General features: G+C 38.0%; 1 protein-coding gene across 2 annotated transcripts in view; it reads left to right on the plus strand.

Moving 5' to 3' along the window:
• Nucleotides 1–15551, plus strand: part of YWHAQ (tyrosine 3-monooxygenase/tryptophan 5-monooxygenase activation protein theta) — a 30929-nt gene extending 15378 nt beyond the window's left edge. For both annotated transcript variants that reach the window (XM_019755956.3, XM_074331676.2), the window contains exons 3-6: nt 9683–9806; nt 11635–11798; nt 12451–12546; nt 14493–15551. In XM_019755956.3, coding sequence (XP_019611515.1) covers nt 9683–9806; nt 11635–11798; nt 12451–12546; nt 14493–14552 — 444 coding nt within the window. In that variant the 3' untranslated portion in view covers nt 14553–15551. The remainder of the gene's footprint in view (nt 1–9682; nt 9807–11634; nt 11799–12450; nt 12547–14492) is intronic.
• Nucleotides 15552–21973: the final 6422 nt, after the last annotated feature.

The following is a 21973-nucleotide window of genomic DNA, read 5'->3' on the forward strand; positions in this document are numbered from 1 at the left end:
CTCATCCTTGTTTTTAAAGTGTATTTATTTTACATACTATCAGATTATAGTCAAGTCTTGCATTGTTAATTTGCTATACTGTATATTTATATCTGTATATATATCAAATCCAGAAAAAGTGTTTCCTTCAGTGGTTTATAGTTAAGAGGATGGAGATGTATGTTCCCAAAATATACCGTGTTTATTTGTCTGAAAAGTTTTCCAAAGTCTTGGAGAAAATTACATCCAGGGGCTTGGGTGACTAAATATGGGAGGCCAGGGGAGTGAGGCCAAAGAAGCATTAGGGTGACACCCAGGTTTCTAACGGGCAGCTGAGTGCTTTTCTGAGACAGAAAATTGCGTGATGGAGGAGAATAAACAATAGATGCGTTAGGAAGGGAAATTTAATGTTTTTTAAATGAGTCAAGTTTGAAGCCCCAATGGCCCATCCAGGATCCCTCCGTCTGGTGCTTAAGATTTGTGTGGTGATTGAGGTTTATATACCAAACAGTGTTCTGAGCAAATTGTATTAACCCAGTCTTCCCAACAACTCCATGAATTAACTGTTTTACAGATGAGCAAACTGAGGTACAGAGCTGTAAAAGTAAATTGCTCAACCAGGTTTAAGGTTTGTGAGTCATTAGCCAGTAAAATCTCAAATGAACCCAAGTCTTGTCAGTAATCTTAAAATGTATAGTGGGCTATTGAAATATTTGAGATCCTTGATTATTCTGATGAAACACTTTCTCCTGGTAGCAGATTATCATACCATAGTTGTCACATTTTAGAAGGTGTAGTCTTAAAGGCAGACACTTGTTTGATTAAAGAAAAAGCATAACCTTAAAATTTTAGCCAATCCTCTAAAAGAGGGTTGAGAAATGTGTCCTTTAAAAGCCACCTCAGGAGAGTGGGGGGGGATAAAAAAAAAAAAAGCCACCTCAATCCTTTGCACGTGACTAATAGGAAAGAACTTGAAGTGATATTCTACTGTCCTCTGCAAACACGAGGCAGCACACTTGTATTGCCATTCGGCCTCTGGTAATGGTTCTGTATTGTTAGTTTTGGGAGAGTGGAAACGCTTCACAGGTTATTGCCAGGAATTTTTCAGTTACTCCGTATTTCAGTTGCTGTAATTATTCTAATTGACTTCTCTTTTATTCCATTACTACTTCTTCCCACCAAGAGGGTTCTTTCAGTGAAGGTCTGAATGGGAACTTCTGTCTTTGTCTGGAAATGTCTTTATTTTGCACCTGCTTTCATGTGGTACTTTTAATTGGTTACGGAATTAGAGCTGACGGTTGTTTTTTCTCAGTACTTTGAAGGTAGTCGATTGTTTTCTGATGAAAAATCACCTGTCATGTCGTTTCTTCCTTTATAGGTAACGTGTCATTTCTCTGGTTGCTTTTAAGCGTTTTCTTGTCTTTGGCATTCTGCACTTTTACATGAGGGTCTAGGGATGAATGTGATTGTATTTTATCTTGCTTGGGATTTAGTGTGCTTTTCCACTCGGAAGGTCATCTTTATACTGTTATGGGAGAGTCTCAGCCATTATCTCTGAATAATATCTCTTCCTCATTCTTTCTGTTCTTTCCTCTGGAATTCCTATTGCATATCTTAGACAGTTCTTTCTATTTGCATCCTTTGACTTATCCACATTTTTTTCATCTAGTTCATTGTTCTGTGTTCTGAGTAGTTTCTTTAAATATGCCTTCCATTGTACTAATTTTCTTTCTCTCTTTTTTAATTATAAAAGCCCTTTGTCTTCTCCCCATACCTCCAAGCTGCCTTTTCTTAATTCATTGTATCCTCCTTTCCCCTGGCTTCTGCTTCCTTTATTATTTTTTTAATGAAGAAATAACCAAAATTTCAAACTTACACAAAAATAGAATGTTATAATAACCCCCAATATGTACCCATTGCCCAGCTTCGGCAATTATGAATTGCTCTGTTTGTCCCCCCATGTACCCCCGCCGTTATTCTGAAGCCAGTCCTGGGCATCGTCTATTTAATCCATAAGCACTTTAAAAGATTCTTTAGTCATTTTCCACATACTTTATGTTTTATTACAAACTGCTTTCATTTTTTTAGTTCTTGGGTACTAACCATCTGTTGATTTGCTAATCCCTTGTTACGACAGATCTGTCCCTTGAGTAGTTTTGTTATTTTTAATAATACAGATCTACCTTTTTTCTGTGGAACTTGTGTGTGCTTTGGATTGTGGAAGGAAGGGTTTTCACACAGTGGTTTTGATGATTTGTTTCTTTTTGGAACACTAACCTTTGCCAATCTTTACACACATTTTCAGCTTGTGGTTTCACACATCATGTATGAAATAAAAATTTGAATAGCACCTACACAGAACATGGGTTTGGGTTTCAGTTTTTCATGGGAGATTACTCCTTCCTCCCAACCAACCCCCTTAAAGAAGCTCAGGAAATAGCTTTCTTGCTACTTCAGTGACAGTGAACAGTTTTTCTTATTTTTAAAAAAAATTTTTTTTTTTTTTTAAGACCAGTCAAGTGCAGTAGTGAGAAGGGGGGAAAGAGTAGAACGAGGAGTCACTGTGAACAATCAATTGAGATAACTCACTACCTTCGGACCAGCCTGGACAGTTTTTCTAGGCTCCCTACCCCTTCACACCACTGTCATTGTGGTGTAATTCGCTTTTTGCTCTTTGTTTCATCTTCCCTTCTAGCACCTGAATATCTTCCTTTCTTCCTTTGGTGCTGTTATATTTTTTTCCTTCTATTTTACCTATTTCTATTTAGCAATTTGATTATTTTTAGAAGGGAAAGTCTGCTCTGTCTCACTGTGTTGTCAGAACCAGAAAGTCACGGTTCTACCCATCTATTTTAAGGTGATGCTTAAAAGTACTCCATACTGAGAGTGAGTGAGGTGTGTGTGTGTGTTTTAAGTTGATATACTGCTATTCAGGTAACATTTAAAATGTGTTGCCATTTCATGTGGTAAGGTAGACAGTGCACCAAATATGCGCACACATTCAGACTTGTATTTTAACTACAAGCCTCCTGTTCATATATTGTATTTGTTCTAAAATTGAATAGTCACATTAACTTGTGCTTCTCATATTTGTCAGAAATGTTGGTAATACTAGATCTGATTTAATATAATAGAAAAATATTAATGTAGTTTTATTGCTATACAGAATCTTTAAATACATGAAGTTCATATGAGAGACATCTGGAAAATGAACTAATATCATGAAAATATAAACAGTTCCTGCAAATCAGTAAGGAAAAAACTCACTTAGGCAATGGCAAAAGATAAAAACAAGTAATAGAAAAGGACATACAAATGTTCAACTTCATTTATAATATGCAATTTATAAAATTAGAAAATTGCAAATAAAACTATAGTAAGATATTTTTCACTTACTAGATTGCAAAAGACAAAAAATTTTTTATAATACTATACATTTAGAAGGATGCTGAGAAATAGGAACATTCATACATTATTAGTGGGAATGTAAATGGAAGTTGCCTCCAGTGAGGACAGTTTAACAATTTATCCTATGGATCAAGTATACATTTGATCCATAGGATAAATTGTTCGAAATACCAAAACGTTTGAAGCAACTGAAATATTCATCAAAGGAGACTAAATAATTACAGTATGCCCATAAGTGGAATACTGTGCCGTGTTACATATAGGATGAGGCAGTTATAACATATGGATATGGAATGACCTCAGGGATTATTATATGGGAAAAGCACGGGATGGAGCAATGTGTGTTACGCTAACATGAGGAAGGGGGAACATACATACATGGATTGTAAATGTATAATTGGAGGAATACACAAGAAACTAGTGATGATGGTTGCCTTGAGGGAGGGGAACTGGGTGTTAATAAAAACCCAGGGAAGGGAGGGAAACTATTTCTCACTTTTGAATTTTATGTGATGTGCACGAGTGGCCTATTATTTTAATGCAACCCAGAGTCTTGCTGTGTGTGAAGAGAAAATGTAAATAAGGGAGGAAGAATCCTGTGGTGTTGAGTTTGAATTGAAGATACCAGTCTGAGGTAAGGATTTTTCAAAAAGGGAGGAAAAAAAAAAAACTTCGCTGAAGGAGCAAAACAGAACAGAATGGGGAGATTTTTTAGAAATTTTAGAGTGGTAATTAATTATTACATGTTACTGCTTTGATAAAAAGTGGAGAGTTAGAAAAACAAGTAATTCATGGAAAGTGCTAGACCATTTTAAGGTCGTGTGCTAGGCCCCGTGCTAAGCGCTTGACATGCCGTAGACAGAATTTTGTCAGTGTAGTTCATGATGGATATTAGGAAATTTGGCGGCTTTTAAAAATGTACCTTTGGTGATTTGGGGAGTTTCCTTTTTCTTTTAGAAAGAGGACCATGTTCCGTGACTTGGTACCTCCTTGTGTACTTGCGCCTTTTCCTGTGCCACAGGCCCTCTGTCCTGGGACGCCTTCTTCCCCGTGCTTTTTGCTTATTTGTAAAATCCTATTTTACCCTTTAAGACACAGCTCACTTGATACCTTCTTTAGAAATAACTCTTCTGATTCCTTAACAAAGTAGTTGTTTCCTCGGTTGCGCTCCCAAAGGACTTTTGTAGATACCATTGACTCACCCAGTGTTTCCGAACAGGTGTGGGGAGGGCAGCGCTGACGTTGAGTGGACAGAGGTTGATGGCGCTGCACATCCCTTAATGCGTAGGCAGTGCAGCTGCTATTTAGGCAGAAAACTTGTTTGCGTTTACCTGAGGCCAAACCTAATGTTGTTTTATATTTAAACACAAAGTTTTTTTTCATGGTTTTAATGTATACAAAATTAACCAGTAATGCAACTCTACCATGTGAAAATCAAGGGAATGTTGTTCTTTGTTTTGTTTGTAACCCAGCTGGTCAGGCTATTCATGAGAGTTGGACAGACTGTGCAAGTCTGTATTGGAAGGTTCTTGACATTCATAGTGATTCTTAGGGGCAAACATCTGACTATAATGTTTTATACTTTAGATATTGGGCATTTGCATATTGAAATACATACTGTTTTATTACAAATTACTTTTATTCATATCTTAATTAGGACATTGATGTACATTTTTAAATTGTGTATAAATGTATTGTTACCTACTAATTTCAGTTTAGGGTAGTTCAGTTATAAATTATTACTTATAAAAGGGGTTATCTTTAATGATAATTGAATAGCAGAGAAGGGGAGCAGAGGTTTAAAAAAGTGAAAGCTCTAAAAGGTCAATATTGTTACTAAAGTTACTTTGATTTTTTTTTTTTGGCATTAATGCAGTTAATATCTACAATTGGTTGTCTAAATTAGTATCTGTTCATTTGACACATAGGTGACTTTTTGTTAAAAACAAAAAAAGGAAAAGAAAAAGAAATTCAAAGAAAGAACTGCTCCTAGTAATATATGGCATCTCCTTTAGTCTTCTAAAGTGACCTGTATAATAACTTACATTCTTTCTTCTGACTTTGCTCATGTTTGAGTTTTTTTGGTTTAGGATGTCTTCAGTTATTAGTCCATCTTGTAATTTGGGTAGGGAGTATACTGACTTCTTCACAAATTTCTCAGGTTCTCAAAAAGGAACGCATTACTTGATTCTACCCCTCAGTTGGGTAACTGTCGGTGCTGGATGGAGCCCCAATCTCAGCTCTCCAAACCTCCCGGGACAGTAAAATTTGCTGGTTAAAAAGTTGCAACAGGAACCTCTTGTTTAATTGACAAGAATAACATATAGGAGAAATTAGTGGGAGTTCAACTATATAAATGTTAAAACTGATTCCCTTCCTCTCCTGACTTTTTACTAATAACCTTTTATATGGAAAGATTTTCTTATTCAGGGAGCCACTTGTCATTTTGGTTTTTTCTCTGATGTGTATTGAGTGTTTTTATAATTTTACTTTTGTTACAAAAAAATGTATACCTAGGTTATATACCTTAAGTATTCATCGCCTGTATTCTCTTTAGTATTAATAATTAATAGCTGACATTGATAATACCTGATACAGCCATGATCATTTCAGTAAGACCTGAAGCAGAATCCATTGTCTTTTAATTGGGCTAAAATTTACATCTTTACTACTGGTAGCCTGTGGAAAGACGCAGTTATTCTGTACCTGTTGTTTCCTTCACAGAGAGCTAGTGGCATCTGACCAAAGAACCATGTACCTGGCTGAGACTCCAGGACGGAAGTAACGCACAAGTCACTTTATAAAAGCCTGCCCTGTAAAGCGTACGTAATGGCTGTATGCAAACTAGGAATCAAAGTTCATAATTGTAGAAAGGAAAGTTTGCAGTTCGCTTATGAGTGCTGTGTAACTACTAATGCAGTAGCTGCTGAGCGGCACCCCGAATCCTTGGAAGGCCAGTGTGCCTGTGAGGAAGACAGTCCTGGTGAGCCTAGGAGGGATTCGTGACATTTTTCTCCTCACCTCAAGACCTCATTCTGTCAGACTTTCTCCGCCTCTGCCACCACATTTCTACCATATTTAATCACAAAGTACTAGGCCTCAAAGGTACCAAGTAGCTTTTTTTTTGTGACTATAAAAAATGTCTTCAACAGAGCTGGCACTTTTTTGGAGATCCTCTGTGGGATCGCATCTTAACTGACCGATTCACTTTGGGAGAACAAGAAAAGTGAGGCTCTTTCTTTTACATTACAGTTCCTTAGTGTGGGTACTGGTAGAGGTGGTGGTTCCCACAGTATAGTGTGTTTGCATTATTCGATCCTACTCAGAATCCACAGTTTTGTTTTGTTTTTTAAGATAGTGATTAATGTGAGTCAGTTTGAGATTTAAAAACAAGTGAACTTCCCCCCCACCCCCTCTCCGGTTCAAGCCGTTGTTTCTCAGTCTAGGTGTGTAGGACCCAGCTCCCTGGCCCACGCTGCTATTACGAGCCTTGTGCTACCGCAGGCTGAGGCAGTCAGTCGCCGGTCATCGGCAGTTCACGGCAGCTCTTACAGGCTGCTGGCTGCTCACACTGGCCACCGGCCACTCATGGTGGCACACGGCAGCCCCTGGCAGCTCACGGCCCCCCAGCTCCAGGGAGAGCCGTTGTTCACAATTTTAGCTGTAGAGGGCGCAGCTCACTGGACCATGTGGGAATTGAACCTGCGACCTCAGCGTTCGGAGCACGGCACTCCAACCACCTGAGCCACCGGGCCGGCCCCACAGGTGAACTTTTTGTGGCAGTCTCACTATATGTAAAAATTGTATTAAAGGAAAAAAAGTAGTATGATTTTCTAAGATTCTGGGAAAGACTTTTTCCAGTTCATTTTAATAAATAACTACTGAAATTGTATTGATGGTGTTAAGCAGAAGAAATTATTACAGTCTGATCCTTCAGTGATGAAGTATGGTGGTGTAGAAGTAACATTTGCTTTCACAGTTGCCTTTAGCGTTTGGGTGTAGCCCGTAATGGCATCTACTGCTGCATTTGTGGTCCAGCAACTTCACAGGCTTAGCCACAATTTTGATACTTGCTAGTTTAAATAATGTATAAAGTTCTGGGACTTCATTTTGTAATGTTACTGTAATATTAACTTCAACTTCCCTGAGCTCTGGGCCCTTTTAAAATACACTTTTGTAACCTAAACATTTTTCTAAAGATTAAATTTAAGGATTTAAAACATATAAAAAATGTTTTTCTGTTTATTTCCTTTAAAATAATTTATGGGTGTAATCATTGCATTTTGTTTAGGCCATTTTAATTCAGATAAACAAGTTCTTGAGTTGGAACTGCATTTTCTAAACTTTATCTGTAAACAACCTTCCTTTTACATCTTCAGGAATAGATTTATTTGAATTTAGAACAGTCTTACTGGGTTATTCTCCAAACTTCCCAAGTTTATATCATTGTTGGCATTTTTATATAACATTACTGATAATATCTGTGGCATTTTTCCAAAATTCAGACATAGTCATGCCTGTTCCTTGCTTAAATTTTTTCACTAGTTTCACTTTGGCACCTCAGCAGAAGAGTGGGAACACCTGGCTGGTTAATCGTCACTAGCAGTCACTGAGCATTTAGCATGTGACACTATTCTATGCCTTTATATCTGTTTATTGTTTTTACTAGTATCTTAGATTTTCTATGAGAATTTTATTCTACTTTGTAATATTTTTTAAATTCAAAAAGGTTTTTAAATTACTTAGCATCAAGTAAAATTGATAGTCCCATAAGATGTCTATCATATTTGTCTTTTGTTACTCCCAGGCACACCTTGTACAAATACCTCAGTTTGAGAAGCACCAGCTAATTGGGTCAAGTGCACATTTCTTTGTAGGTAGCGGGGGCTAAAAGACACACTGAAATATTAACTCAATTAAAAAAAATAATTCAGCAACATAACTGTCAAACCGGCCCGGTGGCTCGGGCGGTTAGAGCTCCATGCTCCTAACTCCGAAGGCTGCCGATTCGATTCCCACATGGGCCAGTGGGCTCTCAACCACAAGGTTGCCGGTTCAACTCCTCGAGTCCCACAAGGGATGTTGGGCAGCGCCCCCTGCAACTAAGATTGAACACGGCACCTTGAGCTGAGCTGCTGCTGAGCTCCCGGATGGCTCAGTTGGTTGGAGTGCGTCCTCTCAACCACAAGGTTGCCGGTTCGACTCCCACAAGGGATGGTGGGCTGCGCCCCTGCAACTAAGATTGAACACGGCACCTTGAGCTGAGCTGCTGCTGAGCTCCCAGATGGCTCAGTTGGTTGGAGCGCGGGCTCTCAACCACAGGGTTGCCAGTTCGATTCCTTGAGTCCCACAAGGGATGGTGGGCAGCGCCCCCTGCAACTAACAACGGCAACTGGACCTGGAGATGAGCTGCGCCCTCCACAACTAAGACTGAAAGGACAACTTGAAGCTGAACGGCACCCTCCACAACTAAGATTGAAAGGACAACTAAGGACAACTAAGATTCCAGGACTTGGAAAAAAGTCCTGGAAGTACACACTGTTCCCCAATAAAATCCTTAAAAAAAGAAATTGCTATGTAAGTTTCTAGATCACGTCCTCTGGATGCCTGTACTTAACCTTGTTTTGGGTGGGCGCTTGTCTGTAAAGGACACTGCGTAGCTCTGCTCTGGGCCATGGTGACTGACTGGTTCTGGGATGGTACTCTTAATACTTATCGTAAACGTTTTGTTTCTTCCCCTTAAAACGGTTGCATGTCCTCGTTTTCTAATAGCTGCATTCCTACTGTACTTTCTTGACAAGTCATGTCCCATCCCCAGGGAAGCCTGTTAACCAGTGGCCGTCTCCAGCTGAGTTAGATATTCCTCTCAGTGCTTCCATAGCCCCTTGTTCACATATCTCTTAACGCCTGGTATACAGTTAATGGTGTACTTAACCTCTTATTAGTCTGTGAGCTCTTTGAGAGAGCAAGGACCTTATCTCGTATCAGATACAGTGCCTGGCACCCAGCAAGTATCAGGAAATGCTTGCTGAATGAATGGATGAGGGAACAGGCAAGCTCTTTCTAATTAGCGTTTGGTATAATCCAGTTTTACCATTAGAAACTGACTTGCTGTGAGCCAAAGCATTCAGCTAGTGGCAACCACCTAACCCCCTGCTTTCAGCCCATGCTTCAGGGCCAGGATGGTGTGGTATAGAGTTACTGTGATAGTTAATGATTCAACTGTATGTTATTGTGAGTTCTTGACTGGAGTAGCCTCTTATTAGTGCCTAATGTTTTATCTTATTTCTTTCAGGAATTGTTGGATAAGTATTTAATAGCCAACGCAACTAATCCAGAGAGTAAAGTCTTCTATCTGAAAATGAAGGGAGACTACTTCCGGTACCTTGCTGAAGTTGCATGTGGTGATGATCGAAAACGTAAGTATATTTAGTTTATGATAAAGGTGAAATGTGAAAAAGAAAGGGAGGATAAAATGGACACTGTGACAATAGTTTCTATGTGATCTCTAGGCCCTTTATAACTTTAAAAGACATTTTGGACTCTTTACCGGGAAAATTAATAATGTTACCTTATGTTCTTAAAAATGAAAATAATAGTCATGAATTTACCTTATGTGCCTGTAACAGGATATTGTACTATTTTTGTTTGACATGTTAATTTTTTAACTACTACTTATTTGAAGGATCATAACATAGGCTACTAGGACAGGTGAAATGAGAGTGTTACTACTGGTATATAGTTTGTCATAAAAAACATAGATATGGAACAAAGACTAGCTGAATTGCCTAGCTTGATTGCTAAAAAAATCAAAGTAAATTTATTATTAGTGAACTCCATCTCCTGGAGAATTGGTAGCTGCTTATAATAGAGATCCTTTTAGATTTTGTGTATGTGCCTGCTACCAAATTTATCAAGCAAACTCTAGGAGAAGTATTACTTAATTCTGTATTTTTTTCCAGTAAGTATTATTTGGTTCTTAATTTGCCACAACCAAAAAGAATGTATACCCGTACAATTAGTTACTATAGTCTCCTCCCCCCACAGAGAAAGTGAGACACTTTTACCATCCAATATCAGTGTAATTGTAGACACAGAGAGAAAACTGTTACACCCTGCTGAACAAAATCTATATACTACACTTACTGTGTTATTGATGTATAATTTGTGTTGCCATAAAAATAAGCAAAACTGAACATGACCAATACTTGCACAGAACTGAACATTTAGACATCAGCAAGTCAAAGGGATGTCTTTGGGAGATTGGGACATATCCCCTTAATCTGATTTCAGTCTTTCTGGTTTATTGGCATTTTCTAGTCCCATGCATAGAATACTCTAATGGTCTGAGATTTGTAGAATAGTGTCTATTTACAGCCTAGGAGCTGAGACACTTTACTACTACTCATTGTAGAGCTTCTGTAAGTGCCAGACAGCCAGAGCTCCTTAGCATGTAGGGCTAAACCAGCCAGGTTAGATCAATAAATGTGCCATATCAGAGGAAAGAAAATGTACACATTTGGGTCACAAAGGGATAATTTAATTTCTGTGAGGTAAGCATTTCCAAAGCTGTAATGGGCCAGTGGCCTCATTCAGAACACCTACCTTTTTCAAAACGTGGATATAATCAGATTTGTGTTGGTAATACTTGCTGAACTGTTTTTTCAGGAAGGTGACATTTTTATTAGGCCAGTAATCAAACTGGTCAGAGCAGATTTTGTACTATATGTTGGCACTTTTATATTACCTTTCACGTAAGACATCTTGATACCAAAAATTGGTATTGTTTCTACAAATAAGTCACAAAAATAGAATTGAATGGTGGTGGTCTTTGTAAAATAGTTTCATTATTTTGAAAAGGGGTATTGTGGCCAGTTTTCCTCCAGCTTTACCGAGATACTGGCAAATACCAGTCAAATTATTTTTAATTGCTGCATTTCCAAGTAATAGACATGAAAGAAGAAAATTGTTTTAGCCACAGAGATGGAAAATCTGACATACTATCTCTAACTATCAGGGTTTTTTTTTAAAAATTAAACTGATTGTAAGCCAGCAACATTATAAACTAGTTTTTAAATACCCAATACAATGTTTTTGGTTTGCTACTGTGGTTTTAAAAGAACGCTACAGAGAAAAATCTGGTTCTACCAAGAACTGGTAGCATCATATGTTACAGGTGTTAATATGCTGTATACTGGATGGATATTTCAGTATCCTGTTTTTTTTGTTTCATTTTTGCCTTCACAGAAACAATAGATAATTCCCAAGGAGCTTACCAAGAGGCTTTTGATATAAGCAAGAAAGAGATGCAACCCACACACCCAATTCGTCTGGGGCTGGCTCTTAACTTTTCTGTATTTTACTATGAGATCCTTAATAACCCAGAGCTTGCCTGCACACTGGCTAAAACGGTAAGAGGTGTGCCTAGAAATAACCTCTTTAGCAAATGTTATTTGAGGTGTTAATTTCTAGGTATTTTACTTGGCTATCCACAGGGATGATTTCTACTGTTTCTTTGGATATCTCCTTTTTCTTACCGTCATGACCACCTACCACTACCCCTCTCAACACCTTGCTCTTTCCCAACTGTGGTTATAAGCAGTAATGTCTGTCTAAAGAGCATAATGGTCAGAGTAATCAAAGAAGTATGAAAGAAATGTAAAGGATTGGAAAGTTAGGCCTGCCTGGTTTGGTCATTAGCATAGATGCATTTCTCAAAAGTGTTTCAAAAAGGGAGAGTATGGAGGGGATTTTGCAAATAAATACTAGTTTTTATTGGTAAGAAGTATGTTAGGCATAGCTACTGAGCTGTGTGTCCTGTGAAAGAACTAAGAAATGCTTGTTTACTGATTGAGTACGTACAGCTTTATAAGTTTCAAGTCATACTCCTAAGTTTTTAAACTGAGAATCTGAGGAAATGATGCCACTAAGTTTTGTTTTTTTAATTGATAATAGAACATAAAGTGAATGTTTACTTATTTTGTAAAAATGCTTTCTACTTGTAGACTAACCAGTTTGTGTTGATGCAAATGTTGTTTACCATGGATATTAATATTTCACCAGGCTTTTGATGAGGCCATTGCCGAACTTGATACACTGAATGAAGACTCTTACAAAGACAGCACCCTCATCATGCAGTTGCTTAGAGACAACCTAACAGTGAGTTGTCCGTTCCTTTATTTCCTTTTCAGCAATAAAAGTACTTATATTTTATTTTGGGCTCCCTATCTCTTGGGGCAGTTATACAACAGCTGCTGTTTCTCTTAGAAAATGAGACTATAGATCCATAAGGAAAAGGATTAATTAGTATTTTGTATAGGACAATTATTCTTTTGTAGGCTGGATTTCAGTTGAATAGGCGTTTTATCAAACTTTCCTGAGAAGGTGCTAAGATTGCAGGAACTCAGAATCAATTAACATCATTGACTGTTTCAGTGGGATGAAGATTGATGTTAATAAATTTGTTAAGGTGGAGGATTTATGTAATTTCATTGTTTGGGTAAAGAAGCTGTAGCAAGGTAGGGAACTGTAGGTCTCTAAGCTTTCCTAAAGTCATGTGAAGTGCTTTACTATACTACTATTTCACCTGTACATGATGTCCTGTAAGCATTTATTAGAGGGAGTAAACCTGCACCTCAGCTTACTCTACCTCTGCTTCTAGGCCCAAACCCCGTGTTTTTTTTCTTTATGAGTTTTCTTTTTTTTCTTTTTTTTTTTTTTTTTTTCATTTTTCTCCCTACTTGTTGGACAGGTAGATGATGAAAGCAAAAGTAATGGAGAAAAGGTTGAGCTTTACTTAGCTTCTTTTATAGATTCAAGTAAATTTGATACATCAAAATCTTAGATAAAATGTGGAAGAAGGGAACACACCTTTTAATATAAATGTAGTTCTCCTGGCCCCTCAATTGGATGCTTTATCTTTCGCTAGATAGGATTTTTTTTTTTTTTTTTAGCACCATATCTGTTCAACTTAGCTGAACAGGAAAATTATGAAGACACTTCATTCCTGGCCGTTAGAAATCCCTGCAGTTGTGAGGTAACAATAGAAGAATAATCAGCATAGATCTAGCTTTTATAGAAGAAAAGTAAACTGAGCGATTATGCCTCTTCCCAGATATACCATGGTGCTATCTATATTTTAACTGGTTTTGTTTTGTTTTCTCGCTTATAGAGACGGTTCTTCAGGGAGATATATGCAGAGAGTACCCAAAAATATATACATATTTTAAGAAAGGAAAAAACTGTATTAGAATTGTAATATATACCGATAACAAAAGATGAATACAAGTGATGTGTATACATTTTTGTTGGAACCCCCATTGTGTGTTCATGTGTGTGTGTATGTGTGTTAGTATCTTAAAGATTATATAAGATGCCAGCTTTTCTGAAATTCCAAGTAGTGTCTTGGTGTTGGTCTAGTAGAAATCCGTTTTGTGAGCTATTGATTATAGTCAGTAATATTGACTATTCCCTCTTCACATCATTATTCCATGTCAAAGTCAGTTTTATTTAACATCCCACCTAACTCACGAGCTATGTATCTTCATGCACACATGTTGCTTCCCTATAACTTACATCGTACACTCCTGTTTAACCCTTTGCAGCAACACTAAGTTAGCTGACTTCTTTTTCTGTTAATATATGAGAGCTTTTCACATATTTGAAAACAATTATGATGACCGTGGTTTCCCCCACCCCCCAAATTTATTTTGTCTTATTAATCTCAAATTATATTTTAGTAGTGCTTTCACAAAGAGCTTTGGGCAGCTTGGAATAGAAAGAGCAGTAAATTCTAAGGATTTTACCTTGTTTTTTTTCTGAAATTATGGTACTTATAAAGAGTAATAAGCTTTAAAAATGTGTGTCCTGTCACTTTGAAAATGCAAATAGTGTGTCATGAGTCACTTTGTAAATGTATGGTGAATAGTCCACAGGGATACACTTGGGAAGAGTTGATTGATGGTGTTTGGGGTTTGAAAAATACAACTTGTAGTCTTAGTAATCTGTTGTTTGAATAATTGCTCTCAGAATTACATTTTAACGTAACAGCAGGACTTGATATAATTGTCTAATCTAGAAATAGTAACAATATGATTTTTCCCTAGTTATGGACATCAGACAGCGCAGGAGAAGAATGTGATGCGGCAGAAGGGGCAGAAAACTAACTGCACTCGGGGCGCCATCCTTCTTCCCTCAAGAAACCTTTTCACACACCTCCATTCCTTATTCCATTTGGATTTCCTATAGCAAAGAAACCCATTCATGTGTATGGAATCAGCCGTTTATAGTCTTTTCACACTGCAGCTTTGGGAAAACGCCATTCCTTGATTTGTGTTTGTCTTGGCCTTCCTGGTGTGCAGTTACTGCTGTAGAAAAGTATTAATAGCTTCATTTCATATAAACAGAAGTAACTTCCCAACACTTATGTAGAGGACTAAAAATGTAATCTGAACCAGTTCTGCAAGTGACTGTGTTTTGTATTACTGTGAAGATATGAAAATGTAGTTAATTACAATTTAAAGAGTGTCCTACATAATTTCTTAATTTCTACATTCCCTCCCTTACTTTTCTTTGGGGGTTTCCTATCAGTAAACAATTTTTCCATTTTCTTAATGTATTTTTTTGGGGGGTAGGAATCCAGGAGTATTAGACTGAATGGAAAAGCATTTGACATTTCTGGGCTAGGGGTCACAAATTGAAACGCCTCCTGTATCATATATGATGGAGGTCTTGTGTGTGTGTGACAACAGGGAATTTCCTTATTCACTCTTCATTTGCTGCTGTTTCAGTTGACAACTTCCCTTCCCAATAAAAATTCACTTACACCTCCTGCCTTTGTAGTTCTGGTATTCACTTTACTGTGTAATAGAAGTAGCATGTTGCTCCCAGAATACAAGCATTGCTTTTGGCAAATTACAGTGCATGTCATTTCTTAATACACTAGAAAGGGGAGATAAGTTCAAGTCTCAAACTTTAGTACTTTTCCATGCAGATTGTGCACATGTGAGAGGGTGTCCAGTTTGTCTAGTGATTGTTACTTAGAAAGTTGGACCACTATTGTGTGTTGCTAATCATTGACTGTAGTCCCAAAAAAAGCCTTGTGAAAATGTTATGCCCTATGTAACAGCAGAGTAACGTAAAATAAAATTACATTTTATAAACCATTTACTATGGCTTTGTAACAATTGCATACTCATATTTTAAGGGACAGGTGAATTTGCTACTTTCTGAAGTTTATTGGTACTTCCCTTTTATGTAAAGTTAGTAGTAATACCCTATTTCTGCATTGTGATATCCTTGTATAGGGATGCCTGGAAATGTATAAACTGGACTACATTTCTTAGAGTTAGTGTTTTATCCGTAGATCAGTTTTCTGGGCCATCTCTTCCTCAGATGTAAATGATAATCCAGTTAAGTGTTACATGGAATAAAATGGACATTTTAAAACTAGAAAAATTCATTATGTGATTGTGAATGCTTTGGCTGGTGTTAGAATCATTAGAATTATGCTTCAGTGGATTTTCAAACAAAATATCAGTTTAAGAATACCTTACTTGTTTAGTTTTCAAATAATTCCCTTTATAAACATTCAGTTGTACCATTAGTGAGTTCCAAATAATTTTAGTTTTTTATCACAATGCCTGTTACATTAACCTGTCTTAAGTATTAGCCTGAGAATTTATTTTAAAGTCAAAAGATAACCTGAAAAAATAAGCTGTGTGAGATTATCCTTTATCTCCTAAAATGTGACTTTGAAACAAGGTTTCTTCTGTACTTGATTTGTTTTCCTGAGGGGAAATGAAAAGAGAATTGAATGGGATTTGGGGGAATAGTCATTTAAATAAGATTACTAGGACTGTGGTCCCCAAAAATCTAAATCAGTAAGACTGCTTTTTAAATAAAAATTGCGGTAAACATGGGAAGAACATGATGAATTAGGAGAAAAAATTACCACGTCTTAACAATAAAATTGTTAAGTACTGAATCAAGTAATCATTGTGAGCTACACCAAAGTAGCTTATTAAAGAGCAGATTATTCTCATCATTTAGTCACAAATTTAATACCTCCTTGCCTTAGGAGAAATCAGCATCTTTAAAAGGGGGACCAGCCTGTCGTATCTCCTTATGACCCTCTGAGTTCTCGGCCGCCTTGCACTAGATGTAGAGGATATATATGGAACACTGCTGAGAATTCGGTAGGAGAGAGGACACTTTTCCTCAGGGGAAAAGGGGGTAAGTAAAGTTTGGGGGTGGAAGGAGGGGTCAAAGCCATGTTTGAGCTTTTAACTTTTTAAATTACTTTCGGAGATCAGAATTGTTAAATGTTACATCTATTTTGTAGTAGAACTTATTTGGCAGTTTTTCCTTTAAAATGTCATTTAGGTTTTAATAAAATAATTGGGGTGGGGATTACATTCTAACACGATTTAAATAGAAGCATTAGGGATTTCTGTACCAACATACTGTACATGCATTATGATTTGATTTTACATTGGTAAAGAACATTATATTTTTTTTGGACAGGATTGATAGAATGCACTCATGTCTAGGACATAAATATTTATCAATAAAGACTTTTTAAAGAATCATACCCCATGGGCTGGCCCGGTGGCTCAGGCGGTTAGAGCTCCATGCTCCTAACTCCAAAGGCTGCTGGTTTGATTCCCACATGGGCCAGTGGGCTCTCAACCACAAGGTTGCCAGTTCAACTCCTCGAGTCCCACAAGGGATGGTGGGCTGTGCCCCCTGCAACTAGCAATGGCAACTGGACCTGGAGCTGAGCTGCGCCTTCCACAACTAATATTGAAAGGACAACAACTTGACTTGGAAAAAAGGCCTGGAAGTATACACTGTTTCCCAATAAAGTCCTGTACCCCTTCCCCAATAAAAAAAGTCATACCCCAATAAATAAAATAAATAAAAATCATGCAAAACATTAGGAGGGCCATTTAAAGATGTAAACATTCTAATAGGGTAAAGTAAGGTCAGAATTCTAGTCATTTTTAAATGGACTGATACTTAAGGAGTGGAGCCATTCAAAAATATTTGAAGCCTATATAAGCATGAACTATTTTTGTCACAATCTGAGCCTTATTTTATTCTGACCATAGTTGTCAACTGATACATATAAAAACGAATACTTAAGCTTATTTTCTTTTGGTTTAGGAGACTTTCACTTTAAACTGATGAAGACAGTTACGCTGCATGTTTTCTGCCATATAACTCATCGTTCCTTTGTACAAATTGCATTTGATCAGCTTTGTGAAAGGAGAACTGCCATGTATGTATATCATGTATATTACTATTGAATTTTGAGTACCTTACAGTTAAGTACCAATTAAAGCACCTGCTACATAACTTTGATGCATTCAGCAGGCACTTTGGGAACCTGCGTACCTGAAATTGTGAAGGTCATGAAATCCAATGTGGGGCAGTCTTGCCTTTTATTCTTTAGTGACACTTCACGTACAAATGGCTCTGCCTTCAGAGCAGGTGCTCGAAAGGGAATAAGGAATAATAAATATCCAAGCAGGAAAGCCGGAGACTTCCCATCTTCACTTTAAAATTACTTTTTAAAAGTGATTTGAGCATATCCATAAATGGTCTAGCCCAGGGGTGTCCAGACTTTTTTCAACGGTTTTCACCAAGGGCCATATGCGGTAAAATACACAAACAGCTGGGCCACTCAAGGTGAAGTACATATTGCCTCACCTTGTTTATTTAAGTAAACTAAATATATTTTTGGAATTTGCTGCGGGCCAATTAACAATGGGTGGCGGGCCGCAGTTAGCCCGTGGGCCGCAGTTTGGACACCCCTGGTCTAGCCCTTTTCAGTTCTAGGGAATCAGTGTCAGTCGAATTCATTGGGATCCCTGGTCGGGTGCTATACACATTCATATTTAATTCTCTCGACTGCCCTGCCAAATAAATTCCCCTGGACTGATAGGATGTTTAATCAGGAAAAAATGAAATTATTTGTCCAAAGTTATATGTCAAAAACACCTACACTTTGAACTCAGATGTCACACCAAATTCACTTCTGTTCCACTATTGGCTGCTGTGGGTGTTTCTGCTTGCTTTCTATGGCAAATAAACAGGATTGTTTCTCTTTTTCTATCATATTTGGAGGTTTGCATTTGTTTTTTGTTTTTATCTTGACTTCCCCCTTAATCTATTTTGTCCCCTGAGGAAAACCTCAAAAGCAGCTCAAGGAATACTAGGACATGTTGGACATAACTCATGGTTAAGGAAACAAATTCAAAGAGATCCTCGGACTTTCCCAAGGTCTCAGCAACTAGCTAATGTTTAGCCTGAAACTGGACAGAAGAACCAGATGCAAATAAGTCCTAATTCTCAGGATAAATTGGAAAGAATTTTCATTGAAAATTATTCTTGCCATTTATTTAGAAAACGAAGGGGTTGATTTATGCTTCTCGAGTAACTTAAAAAAAAACAGCCCTCTAATAATCTCCAGAAAGTAAGGATGTCATTATCAAGCATTACTAGTCACATTTATGGTTCAAGTGTGTTCTTAATTTTGTGTGCTTCACACTGAAGTCCCTGTATAAGCAATGTTAATTCTATACTCAGTGCTTCATCATAGGGGAAAGGCCTTCAGCCAGGGTTCTAGTTCAAGCTTCCCACTGATGTAGGCCAGCGTATTGGAGGCCTGCCTCTCCCATCTTCACAGGTCCTGTTTGGAAGCATCTTCACAAATACAACTCAGTTGCATAAAATTTTGAAGTAGGTTTGTCTCCTGAATGAGGAGACTGAGGCATGAAAGCTCATGACAGGTCCTAGGACTTGGGTCTCATAGGTAAGACTCCTGGCTGGCTGAGTGGTACCAGGATTTAAACCTGGGTTTAACATTCGTACGCAACTGCTGTGTTGCCCTTTTTGGGAGACTAAAGCAGTGACAGTGGAGCAGCAGTGCTTTTTTAAACTTGAGGTCATGACCAGTTAGTGGATAGTGGAAACTTGGGTCACAACCAGCTGCTTTTAGTGAAATAGAATGGAAAATACATCCGTATTAGTAAGGGTAATACTTTGTGAAATCAGTTTTTAATGTATGTGAACAGTGGGTTGTGATGTAAAATTGATTTCAAATGAACTTGAAAGCCATTTCTTCTAGATGGTCTTAAAGATTTCTTTGCAGTCCATGTCCCAGGACTGTGACTAGTTCGTATTTTACTGTTGTGAATAATACCAGTTTTTAATGATGACATTGTTGGGTCCCTTCCTCTTAAAGCATTGTGAGAATGGCAACTCTTTCTTAAGAAAGTGTTGAGCAATAAGTCCCTTATTTGACCTTTAGAAAAAAGGGGAGACTCCCTCTTTTCAGAATGATACTCTTATTCTACATTGCTTGAAGGATTACGTATAGATTAATTCTTTTATTTATTTTTGGCCTCAGACACTATTTCCGCAACATATCACAGCCTTGGCATAAGGCTACCAAGGAAGTACTTAAGCCCTGCAAGCATGGCAGAGTCAGGGTTTTGGCACCTAGCAGAGGCTTATGGGCTTTTATGCGGTAGGACTTAACTAAGTGGGTTTGAAACTGGATTGAGCCCCGAATAAGAGTGGGTTGAAATATAGCTCTTTCAGGAATATTGGGTTCTCAAATGCCTACTAAAAGGGTTGTTGACTATAATTTAAACTAAAGATTTAGGAATTTCCTTGCTAATTCAGACAAATGAAATGACACAGACTCATTTGTTTGAAATGCTGGGCTGTGGCAAGTAAGCGGGCTGAGTTCTCTATTTCACTTGGGCATTTGCTTTGTTCTCACCCAAGTGCTACTGAAGATAGCTGCCACCGTCACCGGGGCTGTTTAGAAGTGCCCTGTTATTATTAATGGTAGAAATCATTTTTATGTCACAGCCTATAGCTGTTTCCTAGATGAAATGGTTGAAAACTGAAAGTGGTTTGTTTAAGCGGGAATTGAAATTTAATTTAGCGTGCATCCTGGTTTTCTTTCTGTTATGGAGGTATAGGGGAATTAAACCCACTTAATGAGGCTCGGATTAACCTCTTCTGAGGATGTGTGGATGTGTATACTGGAAGTTGGCATTGATTGCAAAAATCCCTGTCACTCATCTTGTGAGCTCCACTCCACACCATCTGACCTGAATGACTTGGGCCCCTAGAGGGGACCAGATACTTGTTCCTCGTTTTCTGCTGACATTACCAAGTCTTACTCATCTGGAATTGGTACTGAGCACTCTCTCTCCCTTCTAGACCTGTGGGTCTTTACACAAGGCCCTGTGTTTCAGCCATTCTCTTTGACATGTGTTCTTTCAGCTATTCTGGAACTTGGTTAGAATCTTGGAGGATTCACTGGAAAGATTTTGGAAGACTATTGTGCTCTGAGACTGGTAGCCACACCACTACTTGGGAGCTAGGAAAATAAATAGGGCAAGATGATTAACTCTTCTGAGCTACACTTGTCTGTTTCCCACAACTGCAAACATAAGAGATGGTGTGACCTAATAAAAAGAGTAGCACCCTGGGAGTCAAAGATTTAGCTGACATGTTCATTCATTCATTCATTCATTCATTCATTCATTCATTCATTCGCTCACTCGCTTTTAAATATATTAAGTGCCAGTTAGGAGCCAAGGACTGTACAGGGTGCTAGCACTTGCAACTTTACTACTTAAAATTATGGGTCTAATCTCAGCTTTAGTTTTCTTAAAAGATAGACACCTATCCTGCCTCTGAGCCAATGTGTGAAAGTACTTCCAAGTGTAAAGGGTTGTGGAATATATGTATGTGGAATACTTGGGAAAGAAGTGAGTAGCAGGCCAGCCTAATTTCAGAATTGGACAGTTCTAATAAAGTAAAACTTTGATCTAAGGCAAAAATAAAAGACAAAGGAGACCAGTCTTGTGGATAAGAAAATCAACCACACTTTCGGCAGACCTATTGCCCTAGATTTTCAAGGACAGACACAAAAGGAAAATGACAGTGTAACTTGGGAATGCAAAGTTAAAAAAAAAAAACTATTAAGCAATGGTTTTGCTTCTAATTAGCTTTCTCTGGTGGAATAGAATGGGGAAAGGTCATTCTTTTGAGAGAAGTGAAGAAAAATCAAGACCCAGAGAACAAGTGCCAAGAAGAAATGCTACTTCTCAAAAATTAAGTGTTTGGTGATTGTTAGTGCCTCCAGGCCATACTTATCAAATGGCGGCAAGCTGCAGAATCACCTGGAGGGTTTGCTGAGCAGTTTTTGAGGTAGAGAATGCATTTGTAACAAGTTCCCAGGTGATGGGGATGCAAGGACTTGATATTTTGAGAACCACTGTTTTAAGGATGTAATAAGAAATAAGGTCAAAGTAAAGATCAGGTGATGTCTCAGCAGGTGAGTAAAAATAAGTCAGTGAAAGGATTCTGGGGTCAGGTAGCAGCCTGATGAGATTTGTGGCCACCCAAAGCTAGTGAAAGAGAGGGCCTGCTGAGCAACGGAAGTCCGCTGGGCTGTACATGCTAAGAGCACTGCAGGCTCTGGTTAACTGCCTGGCCCTCAGTCACTGCAATGTTAATGGTTTTGTATTAAAGAATAAAGTCGTTTTATTCTCATCTT

Source organism: Rhinolophus sinicus, chromosome 2, assembly GCF_057876585.1.
Source record: "Rhinolophus sinicus isolate RSI-liver-muscle chromosome 2, RSI-T2T, whole genome shotgun sequence".
Taxonomy (NCBI): Eukaryota; Metazoa; Chordata; class Mammalia; order Chiroptera; family Rhinolophidae; genus Rhinolophus; species Rhinolophus sinicus.